The sequence below is a fragment of the Cantharellus anzutake genome (genome assembly GCF_015039405.1).
Source record: "Cantharellus anzutake strain C23 chromosome Unknown EI90scaffold_49, whole genome shotgun sequence".
Taxonomy (NCBI): Eukaryota; Fungi; Basidiomycota; class Agaricomycetes; order Cantharellales; family Hydnaceae; genus Cantharellus; species Cantharellus anzutake.
The window spans coordinates 19,606-31,718 of NW_024066999.1; the positions used below are offsets into that span (position 1 = coordinate 19,606).

Genomic DNA, 12,113 nt, shown 5'->3' on the forward strand with positions numbered 1-12,113 from the left:
GCCCACCACTTGGACTGAGTGGAAGTGCGAAGCCACGCTTCTGGACAACCAGTGGTGACGTTTCCAAGCCACCCAACCACGCGCACCCCCACCCAGACCCCCATTTCCGCCAGCTCGACCTCCACTGACTGCGACCCCACCCCAGGCGCAACCCGCACAGACCCCCCCATGACCTGCTCCCACACCTCCGCCCCCCACTCCAGCAGCCCATCCTACGCCAGGGACGGGCCCCCAGCCGATGGATCTCGACAGGTTGAGGACTGACCACAGGCGGTGCTACAATTGTAACACCCCGGGTCATCTCATGTGAGAATGCCCACACCCCAGGGTCAGCCGAGTACGATGTCTCCACCCGGAAGACCTGAGAACACTGATGGAAGGGCTGAAGAGACAGTTGACCGAAGGGACAGAGACAGTGGAGGGGGAACCAGAGGTAGAACCTCAGAGGGATTTTCAGGCAGGCGACCAGTAAGGGATGCGTCCCGGCTGCCTGTAGAAGATAGCTCGTGTAAATACCGCAGCGCGCGCAAGCCAACGCCAATGCCAAAGTTTCACCAAGTCATCATGAAGAAAAAGAGGAGAAATGCATCCTCCACCCGTGAGAACGAGAAGACCCCAAGGGCAGTAACGCCCGAGGTAGCAGTCTCCCCCCCAGCCATTTATGTCCTTTCCAAGCAGTCCCCCAGATCCCTTAACCTCACAGTGAAACTGACCGCCCTAACCTCCCTCGCGTCAGTATCTGTATCAGCCCTCCTGGACTCAGGAGCCACCAGGAACTTCGTAAGCCCCGAGTTCGTCCGGAAGCACAACCTAGAGACAACCCCCCTCCCCCAGCCCATTCCTGTCCGTAATGTCGATGGAACCCCAAACGAAAATGGAGCTATAACAGAGGAGCTAGAAGCCCTCTTGACCTTCGGGCGACACACAGAGCGGGCACGCTTCACGGTTGCAAATCTCGGGCAACAGTCCCTCATCATAGGACACTCATGGTTGCTGCACCACAACCCAGAAGTGGACTGGGTACGACAGAAAGTCATCATGTCCCGCTGCCCGTCCTCCTGCAGACAACCGCGAATACGAGATGATCAGGACCCTGTACTGGAGCCTGGGGATGGGATCTACGCTGCTATCATTCCCCCAAGCTGGGGCCATGACCTGAGAGCCACCACGACCCCCTCGCAGCGGATGGCCCAGGAGGCCCGTGACCCGGAGGCTGAGCCCGCGTCGTTTGAGACACTAGTACCAGAGCACTACCAGGACTTCCGGGACGTGTTCTCCAAAGAAGCCTTTGACCAATTGCCCCCCCGGAAGCCCTGGGACCATGCTATAGACCTGGTACCGGATGCCAAACTGCCCAGGGGGAAGACCTTCCCACTCTCGCGCCCGGAACAGAAAGAGTTGGACGAGTTCCTACGCGAGAACCTACAGAACGGGTGCATACAGCCGTCCAAATCCCCTATGGGAGCACCAGTCTTCTTCGTCAAGAAGAAGGACAGGTCCCTACGCCTGGTCCAGGACTACAGGAAGCTGAACGAGATCATGGTGAAGAACTCATACCCACTCCCCCTCATCTCGGACGTCCTCGCCCGCCTCCGCAACGCCAAATACTTCTCAGCCTTAGACCTACGCTGGGGGTTTAACAACGTCCGGATCAAGGACGGAGACGAGTGGAAGGCAGTATTCGCAACCAGCTGGGGGCTGTTTGAGCCCATGGTGATGTTCTTCGGCCTGTGTAACTCCCCAGCAACCTTCCAGACCATGATGAATGACATCTTGAGGGATTTCATCGACCAGGAGGTTGTCATCTGTTACATGGACGACATCCTGATCTTCACGGCCACCCTGGAGGAACATCGAAGGGTCGTCCGAGAAGTCCTAGAGACGCTGAGGAGAAGGAGGCTCTTCCTTAAGCCAGAGAAGTGCAAGTTTGAGCGAACCCGGATCGAGTACCTGGGCCTTGTTATCTTGGAGGGTAACGTCGCGATGGACCCGGTGAAGATCCAGGGAGTCCTCAACTGGCCCCCCCCAACCAAGGTGAAAGAGGTACAATCCTTCCTAGGATTCGTAAACTTCTATCACCGGTTCATCAGAGACTTCTCTGAGAAGGTGTGCCCCCTTCACAGGCTGACCCGGAAGACCCAAACCTGGAACTGGGGCCCGGATGAAGACGATGCCTTCCGCGCCCTCAAGGAAGCCGTCACCACAGCCCCCGTCCTCTCTTTCCCTACTGACCACGGCCGCTTCAGGCTCGAGTGCGATGCATCCAACTTTGCAACCGGCGCGGTCCTCTCCCAACTCCAACCGGATGGAGAGTTCCACCTGGTAGCATTCATGTCCAAAAGTTTCACGGACGTAGAGTGCAACTACGAAGTGTACGATAAGGAGATGCTTGCAATCGTCCGAGCCCTCGAGGAATGGCAACACTTTGTGGAAGGTGCTGAGGAGAAAGTCGAGATCTACACTGACCACCGTAACCTGGGCTACTTCCGGATGGCCCAGAGGTTAAATTGACGTCAGGCCCGATGGTCCCTTTTCCTCTCCCACTTCCATTTCACCCTCATCCACTGCCCAGGGAAGCTCATGGGGAAACCAGATGCACTCTCTCGCCGTGCTGACCACCCAAAGGGAAGGGACTGTCAGGGCCCGGCCTCGGACTCGGAGGCTCCCTGACCTCAACCCCCATCTGGCCTGTCCTCACACTATGCAGGGCATGAGATGTATAGTAAAAGGAAAGATAATATACACTTGCCTATGCGGGGCATGAGATGAGAAGAAGGGTAAAGGTCTCATCTCCCCGCATGGTTGCTATATAAAGGAATGGGTCACATGCCCACAACTATACAGCTCCTGGAGTTGTGTAGTGTGACCCAGAGGGAACATCCAGGTGGCAGTGCCCAGTAAGCATGGGAACGTTCTGGGCGAGTTGCTTGCCCAGAACTGTGGCTGTGACCTGTGGGAACATTCTGGGTGAGCTGCTCGCTCAGAAAGTTCCCATGCTATCCCGTGCGCGCATGTACACAACACACAAAGGCAACAACAAGGCAACAGTCAAAGAATAAAAGGGGGTAAAGTAGGTGGGGAGTCCGGGGCACCCTAAGGCAGGGTGCTGAACCCTGACAGGGACAACAACGAGGGGCTGACCCTCCTCCAACTGGCCTGGTTCGAGGCCTGTGCGACAGAAGCAGTCTCAGTGGAAGGTGAGGAGGCAGATATCCTAGAGAGGGTACGAAGAGCGAAGGATCATGACGAGCGGGTGGTGAAGGCCATGAGGGAACTGGGAGAAGGGACGTTAAGGTCGGACGAGTGGGAGAGACAGGGAGAGTTGGTCCTCTACCGAGGCAGGGTGTACATTCCAAAAGACCCACAACTCCACCATGATCTGGTATGGCTACACCACGACACGTGGGTGAGGGGACATCCAGGGCGATGGAAAACCCTGGAGCTCGTCTCCTGCGACTACTGGTGGCCTCGGATGGCAGAATATGTCGGGCGATACGTACGTGGATGCGACACCTGTAACTGCGTCAAATCCTTCCCCGCATGGAAGGTCGGGAAGCTCACCCCAAATAAAGTCCCCACCCACCGTTGGCAGGTAATCTCGGTAGACATGGTGGGAGAGCTCCCAGAGTTGAAAGGCTATAACACCATCCTAGTTGTAGTGGACCGTCTGTCCAAACGCATCCACGCGATCCCCACCGTTACGTCCATGGACTCGGCTGGTATCGCCCGGCTCTTCCTAGAGCATGTCTGGAAGCACCATGGGCTCCCGGAAGAGATCCTCAGCAACAGAGGGAGCGCCTTCATCTCGCACTTCTCGAAAGAACTTGCAGATCTCCTGGGGGTCAAGCTAACCCCCTCAACGCCCTACCACCCCCAGACTGATGGACAGACAGAGCGGGTTAACCAGGAAATCGAAGCCTATCTTTGGGTGTTCGTCAACCACCGCCAGGACGACTGGGCAGACTGGCTCCCACTGGCAGAATTTGCCTACAACAACCGCGTCCACTCATCCACCCGTCGAACCCCCTTCGAGCTTGACACCGGGCAGCATCCCAGGATGGGGACGGAGCCCACACGTACGTCTGAGGTAGAAGCCGCTGACGCCTTCTCGTCCAGGATGATGAAGATGCAGGAAGAGGCAAAGGCAGCCCTGGAGCACGCAGTGGACGAGATGGCCCGCTACTATGACCGGGGTCGAGAGACAGCCCCCAAGTACCAGGAGGGCGACCAAGTCTGGCTCAGCACCCAAAACTATACAACTGACCGCCCGACCAAGAAGCTAGACCATAAGTGGCTAGGCCCCTTCAAAGTTGTCAAGGTCATCTCCCCAGCTGCTGTCAAGCTCCAGCTCACTGCACGGCAAAAGGGAATACACCCAGTCGTATCCGTGACAAACGTAAGACCCTACCGCCCAGACGAGACCGCAGAACGACCCCCCGACCCCTGCCTGGGCCCAGAACTCGTAGATGGAGAGGAGGAATATGAAGTGGAGAAAATACTGGACTCTAAGTGGTTACGCCGGAAGCTCTGGTATTTAGTAAAGTTTGCGGGTTGGCCGAACTCAGAGAATGAATGGCTCCCCCGAGACCAACTAATCCATGCCCCTGACCGGATCGAGGAGTTCCACCAAACACACCCCCACGCCCCAGGAAGGGAGAGAACGAACCCCCTGGCCGCTTCGAGGCGAAGCGGCTTAAGGAGGGGGTGATGTCAGGGCACACCCGCCCTGACCTGGTATCCCGCTCACCTCTACTCCCCACCCTTCATCATGGTTCCTCAACTCCTGTTCTTCTTTCTATCCTTTTGTTCTTTTATTCCTTTGTTCTTTCTCCTATCTTTATCTACACAGACGACCTTTCCCCATACCTATGTATTATTGACCCGCCCATGACGCGCGCATGACACACCCAGCCCCGGATGACCCGGACGGCCTCACGGTGCAACCCAGCACGCGCACATGCTGCACATGCCCTCGGGGACACCCGGATGACTGCGGCTGTATGTGGGGTGACGTGGCAAGCCTCATGTGACCCAAGCCACATGTACATAAAGGTACCTGGGGTGGGAACCGAAGAAGTAACCTTCTTCTCACAGTTCCCACTTCAGGTAAGTAGCATAGACTCCCCTTTTAATAACAACTCACAGTTCCCACTTCAGTCTGAGTGGCCAGGGACCATTGTCCCGGATCGGGCCCGCCAGTACGCATGCCTGCTCCACACCCTGCGATGGCCTCAGTGCTGGGCATTACCCCCGGGCCCTCTTGACCCCGGACGCGTCCCTGACAAATTCCAAGACTCCTCCAATGACTTCTTCAGCATTTATATCATTTGACTAGCCCATATTTTCATTGAGACTAGCTTGCACATGAGCATCTGAACGGTTCATATCGTCCCGTGACTCCCATCATGCCCAACAATCAGAATATCTACACAACCACTGAACTGATTAGGGTGAAATTCAACACTGAGTCTTTGGGCATTTTCTGGATTTAATGACCCCAAGATTGTCCTCTTCTGTCAACTTTTGACCTTCTTCCCATGGTTGCGGTCAAGTGCACGGACTTCACACATGGGGACATCTCAGGTTAAATTTCTCCACCAAATCTCAACCAATTCCTTCGCGGAAAGGCTCTTTCGGTTCGTACGAAAACCCTCTTTCTTCCTTCCTATTACTCCGTCCTACGATTCCTTTTTCCTAATAATGTACAAGGGTGGGAGCCCAATTTTGATGTATTTGCTGCATATGGTTCCATGAAATTGAGCACACCTGTTATGCACTCCTACAGCGCTGTGCCCGTTACGTCCTCATTGTCCCCAATTTGTCAGGGGGGCTGGCAATGGAGGAACAGAGGCTGCCAGTGGAAGGGGGCCAGAAGCTCCCCCCTCACTACTTAACGATGGAGGCGTTAGCGAGGGTCAATCATTCATCACGTGATTCATTGGGGTTTATACCAAGGTGCCTTTAGACACGTCTGTCACTTAGTACTTGGTGCAGGATGGAGCAACAGGTGAGTAGGATGCGATAGACATCATGGAAGGGGGTTTGGATTCAAGCACTTCATATTATAACTGGGGAACTATTTACTAGAGTGGTATGCACATACATATAGCAGAGATAATTGGATCTGAACATGAAGTTGGTAACCTGAAGACATGCGGGAAGACAACTTCTAGAGGTCCCAAGCCCCAAATAAAATTCATAAAAATATGCTATCATTGTGGACAACTGTCATATCCCGGATCTTCCACCTTCCTCTGCCCTATTCCTAGATGACTGCTATAACCTCCACCAGCCCTCCCAATCTCTCTCTGCTGTCTCTGGTCGATGCCAACGATCCTAGAACTACCTCCTCCTTTGACACTCTCCCACTCCACCTCCCATCTATGTCCACACCACCTCTGGAACCCCTATATTGTTTTGGTAAGTTACTGGAGCACTGACAAGCTGTCAGGAACCTCAGGACCATACCTCAACTCTCACTCCTACCTCTGGACCTCCCCTACCACACCTCCACCTCCTCAAACCTCTTGTTCAAAGGAGATGGATTTACTTGTTGTTGGTAACCCTCAATTTGCCCATCCACCCTCCTTCTTACTTCTGGTCTCTGCACCTCCAGTACCTCCCCACTCCTACCTTACCTCTGGTCATGTTATTCTTTATTGTTTTATCATTTGATATTTTCTACAACCCCAATCTTCTGGACTACAACTTCCAGGCTCCGGACCTTTCTGGACATCGTCCCCAGTAGTCCCCTGCTCATTCTTAGATGGGCCCAGGCCTTACCATTCAGTTGGCTTCTAATCCTCCCACTCCACAAACTTCAGACGTAATTCGGGTTTTTCACCTATTCTATATTTGTCCTGTGGAGTCATTCTATTTACTTCTGCTTCCCCTTGGTAACCTTTGTTTACCTCCTTATATCTCACTCATTTCTTTATGGTTTTTCACGTTCTTAGCACCATAAATTTACATTTATTCCAACTTTTCTAACGGTACTAAAGTCATACTCTAACTCTCAGTATTTGCCAAGTTAGCAAAAGTTCACGTGCACAGTCGGTAATCACATGTGTTGTTCTCATACTCATTTGTACATGGGCAATGTTTGTGTTTAATTATTTGGGATTTATTGTATGCATGGGCATTTGTAACCTTACTATGGGCTTTCATGATTTATTTCAGATTTTTCCATCATGTTCTAAGGTGTTTTCGCATTCTCCGTGCTTTGTTTTGACTGGAGTCTTCCATATTTGGACAGAAATTGGTCTTCGCAATCTCCTGAAGTGTGGATCTTGGTTCTGACAGCCAGTTCCCTTCGCATCGCCACCCTCATGTGTCCTGTTACAAAAATGGGGCCAGAGGCACCCATTTTCGTCTGTTCTGGTGCAGGAATAGGGAAGGGGATTGGACATAAGGGTTTACAGGTGGTTTCACAGATGGTTTAACATGTTGTTTAACAGGTAGTGTGGCAGCGGGTTTTTAGATGGTAATAGTAGGATAAACTCCATTTATTTACATATCATGTGATTTGGGTGTGTGCAGGGCCCATAAGAGTCTAAATTGGGAAATTTCCCATTTCCCATAACATGTCCTTTGACATAGTGTGGAATACTCTATTCCCATCACTGGCATAACTTCACAACAGCTGGGCCGATTGGCCTGAAACTTTGCATAGTGCTAGTATCTGATTTATCATATTTTCCATGTAAATTTCGTTATGTGTTTTAAATATGAATTTTGCATGAACGTCGGCTTTTCCCTGAGCTATGACTTCAATGTTGCTGAACCCGTTAATGAATATCTCCTTTATGCATGAACCTTTTACTATGAGATTTTGCGTGGATTGAGAATAGATCCCTTCCTTTCCAATGAGCTATCAAACTCGTCTTGGTCGTTACTGGTTGTCCTTCACGCTGTAGGCAGGCACAGCTGGTACTGCACAAACAAACCAAATATCGTGATTTCCCCATCCCTGCACATCCCTGCTTCATGAAAAACATCATACACGTCCTCATATACTATTCCTACCCTTCCATGATTTCTTCCTATTTTTCCAGACACATTCCCAGTCCCCGCAGACCAAATTCCCATGCCCACCCAGCAGCGTGGCCACACTCAGACTGGATTTCACTTATCTCAGCAACCACTGGACCGATTTGGACGATATTGGTACCGTTGGAAACGCATCATTTAGGAGTGTTAGGATCCATGATTAGCGGGAGTTCATTGGCGATGGATAGAGTTGGGTATTTTTGGTTGGATACCATTTATTGTTTTATTGTTTTCTTGGTTATTGTTTTCCCTCCCATTTTCCGATATTGATTGTTGCCCATATGGTCCACCTAAGCACATGGGGCACATCGCATATTTTTCATCATTTTTCCTGATCATTTCTCATATATACTGTACATGAGGATGTATCTACCTTTTCCTTTGGATTAGAAACTACTGAGTTTGCCCCTCCCAAGCTAGTAGGGAGTAGTACGACCAAGAATACGATTAAGAAGACCTCTAGATCAGTCCTCACCTTAGTGTCACCCAGAGAGGTGGGGTGAGAGATTGATTAGAGAACACCATGCACCACACTGGACCATTATCACCATTACCATTACCACTTTTTCCCTGACCTGCTGGATACCAATCTGGTCCCCATCCTTTCCTGTTTGCCTGCTGGGTTAGATCCCTAGCCCGCTTACAGCGCTTGCCTTTTGAATGTTGTCCTTGTTTCCCACGAATTTCGGCTATTTCTCCATTGTCTATTGGTAGTTTTTCCTGAAACCACCCCCACCGAGTCTATCTAAAAGGCATATACATTCCTTATTATAAACACAACATCGAGTTTTGCATTGGTTCCTACAGAATCCTTGTTCTGTGGTACATACTTCCAGCCTCAGCTACATGTGCAGGCATGGGAAAGCAGTTTCCATGGAGGTTTTCTGGTTGGTTTTATAGTCAGATCTTACCCGATTGGCCTTGTTCCTGCTTTGATATTCGCTATAAATTCTCCTGAGCATTCCGTCTTGTTGATGCTAAGTGTGAAGTATTTTTGTTCATTTTCCATATTCATATTTGTCATATGTAGTCATAAAAATTTGTAAAAATTTGTGAAAATTTGTTAAAATTCAAGTTCCTCTATAGTCTCGTTTCTACTTGTTGTATGGTGGTTTTATGATTTTTCTGGCATATTTCCATAATGAGGTTTCATAGAGTGACCATTATTTCTCCTACACCATGATCAGTTTTTTCAATTACAATACAATGCACAAGCACTTCAACACCATTCTTTGTCAAATGTATTGCCAGCACTGTCTTCCAACCCATCGTCATTGTCGTCGCTGTTGTCAACACCACCAAAGTGAATCTTCACTAGTTTCATGTATTTTTTCTTCATTCTTTTTGTGTAGTCACTCATATCTTCTCTGCTAATACCATGTATCACCACTCAAGTCTTTCTTCACCATTTTGTTGAGTTATAATATTAAGGCTTGCAATCTCATGTTTCCTCATCTTTGGCACACAACATCTAGGAATGTAGTATGAAAGGTGTGAACAATACTCAGTCCTTCTTACAGAGCGATGTGACCTGTATATTGCCTTTTTGGTACAAACTCGCTTCTCAATCAACTAAAAACAGTGGCAATATTGAAGTGTTGGGGCACTGGCTGGTATGGACACATGGCTGGAAAAACCTTCATGTCTCCCTGCATCGCTAGTGGATTTGTCCCATTGTCATTGATGCTGATGCAAGCTGTCTCCTCTTTCGCGATTTTGAACCTTGTGTCACATTTGTTGCTTTACATTTAGAACTTTCTGTCAGGGCACAGCCCTTGACCCCACTCACCCTCAGACACCCTCACCCTTCTCCTAACCACCCTCCCTCCACATTTCCCCATTCCCCTTATCCTTCCCCCCACTGTTTCACATAATGACGCGCGCGCGCGAACCCGTGGGAACGTTCTGGGCGAGCAACTTGCCCAGAAATGTACAGCCACAACCGTGGGAACATTCTGGGCGAGCAGCTCGCCCAGAACTTTCCCACGGGTCACACCCGTTATGGAAAGTCGGCAGCAAGCGGGAACTGTATAGTTCCTAGGGTCCTTTTGTGTCGGCCTCACAGGGGGCTGAGAAGCTTACCCTTCTTCTCAGCTCATTCCCTGTGAAGGCTGAGGCCAGTCCCCTCAGCGACTTCGAGGAGTTAGCACCTGGGGAGAGTACCCCAGCTTCCACACCCGGCCTCGCCCTCCAGCCACTCCCAGCTGGGGTCCGGATCCTGACACTTTCACTGGAATCCTTTGATCAGCTGGTTAAGCTTCAGATTCAACTTACTGTTGGCCCTGACATATGAGGTATCTTACAAGGGTGAGAGCCCTCGAGAACACTGACTTCTCTTTTTAAACAATTGATCTCTTTCTCAAGGTCGTCACATTTGTCTTGGAGCCAAGATTGGTGACAAGAAGAATTTCTCAACTTGAGATTGAGATGAATGTTCTTGATCTTGAGCCTGTGGAGATTCTCCTGAAGCTCCTTATTCTCGTCTTGGAGGCTATTAGCCTTGTTGCAAGATTGGGAAAGTTCACCTTCCAAAAGGCGAACTTGTTGGCTTGCTTCCTTGAGAAGGTTGCCTAACATTGAGTCATTTGAGGCCGCAATGGGCAGTCTCGCTGGCTCTCACTGCATGTGGGGATTATACCCCCACATGCCTGGGGCAAACATTGGATTGGTGGCAGGAGAGAAGGAGCAAATTTCATCCATGGGAATATTAACGAACCCTTGGAAGCAATTTCCACTTATGGCAAATAATGCCATAAACAGCCTTCTGATGACTGCAGGACCATTCCCAAGCAGGCAGGCCATCAGGGACAGGTAAGGGCTTACATGGCAGTCTCTACCTGGTCATTTGCAGGGGTTGAGAACTGAGTGGCATCGCACTGGGTGGCATCAGATTGGGTGGCATTGGACTGGATGGCATTGGACTGGATGCTGTTGGACTCGGTGGTGGCCAATGCTGTAGTTCCTTCAGCATTGCTTGCTGCATTCAATGTAAGTCCAGCAAGCTCTTCACGCTTCCTCTCCAATTGGTCTGCTGATAACCTGACCCACTTGATCCGACCCCCTTTCCATCCATCAAGTACTTGATGCAGATGGACAGCATTGGCAAGCTTGGGTTTGAACAGTTTACCATCTGGGTAACTGCTCATGTCAATCACAATGCCATGTTTGATTGTCAGCCTCGAGTAATTCTCTGGAACCCATTCCATCAACAATCTTGGTTTCTCAGTTAGTTCACCTTCATGTTCGGTCAGGACTTGTCAGAAATGTTTGATTGTGCCACTCATGGAGGCCCTGCCTGGTTGCCTCAGCCACTTTGGAGCGCAAGGATCCAACTTTTACTTTGCAGACCTGAGCCAGGGCTTATGCCTTTGTTGGTGAGCAGTTCATATCAGATCAGATCAGTCACATACTGTCCAATGCCCTGATTGTGTGTGCCTCCATCACTCAAAGATGCCATCCCATGTCTTGGCATGCCACAGTGGCCCAGTAATTCTTTGCTTTGTCCATCCCCCAGAAAACTGGTACAAACAAGTCTTCAGCATGGCCTCAAGTCATCATGATGAGGTTCTCGACACCACACAACTTGTGAACCTTTTTTGCCTATTATTTTTTAGCACCAAACCCTTGCACCTGCTTTACCACTGGACACGTACGATGCTTAATAGCTTGTCTCGTCTGTGTGTAGCAATGGAGTTCATGGATAGTTCAGGTGAGATTATCGTTTCCTTCAGTGTGTGATTTTCCCTTTTCACCATGATACCATCCAGGATAACTTTAGTGTTGTATTCCTCTGTTGAGGTCATTGGCTTTCTGTAAGTTATTTACTTAATCACACTATATGCGCGATATTATGTTTGCCTCACACTTCCAGACCGTCGAATATGCTATAATGGGCTGTATTTTCAACAGGGAAGTAAAGGCTAATTCACCCTTGCAACATTCCCATGCTTCCATATATATACAATGTTCATACATATTTATTATGCAACAAATATACAATAAAGATATAGGATGAAGGATGGGGCAAGTGTTGCCACCACTCCTTACACTTTCATACATCATCA

At 50.0% G+C, this 12,113-nt stretch overlaps 1 protein-coding gene across 1 annotated transcript; it reads right to left on the minus strand.

The window, feature by feature from the left end:
* Nucleotides 1-10,868: 10,868 nt before the first annotated feature.
* Nucleotides 10,869-11,852, minus strand: EI90DRAFT_3018837 (uncharacterized protein; the record flags this gene model as incomplete). The annotated part of the gene is made up of 4 exons (XM_039057266.1): nucleotides 10,869-11,262; nucleotides 11,398-11,415; nucleotides 11,460-11,567; nucleotides 11,689-11,852. The coding sequence occupies 4 exons, from the start codon at nucleotides 11,850-11,852 to the stop codon at nucleotides 10,869-10,871; spliced, it is 684 nt and encodes a 227-aa protein (XP_038912448.1).
* Nucleotides 11,853-12,113: the final 261 nt, after the last annotated feature.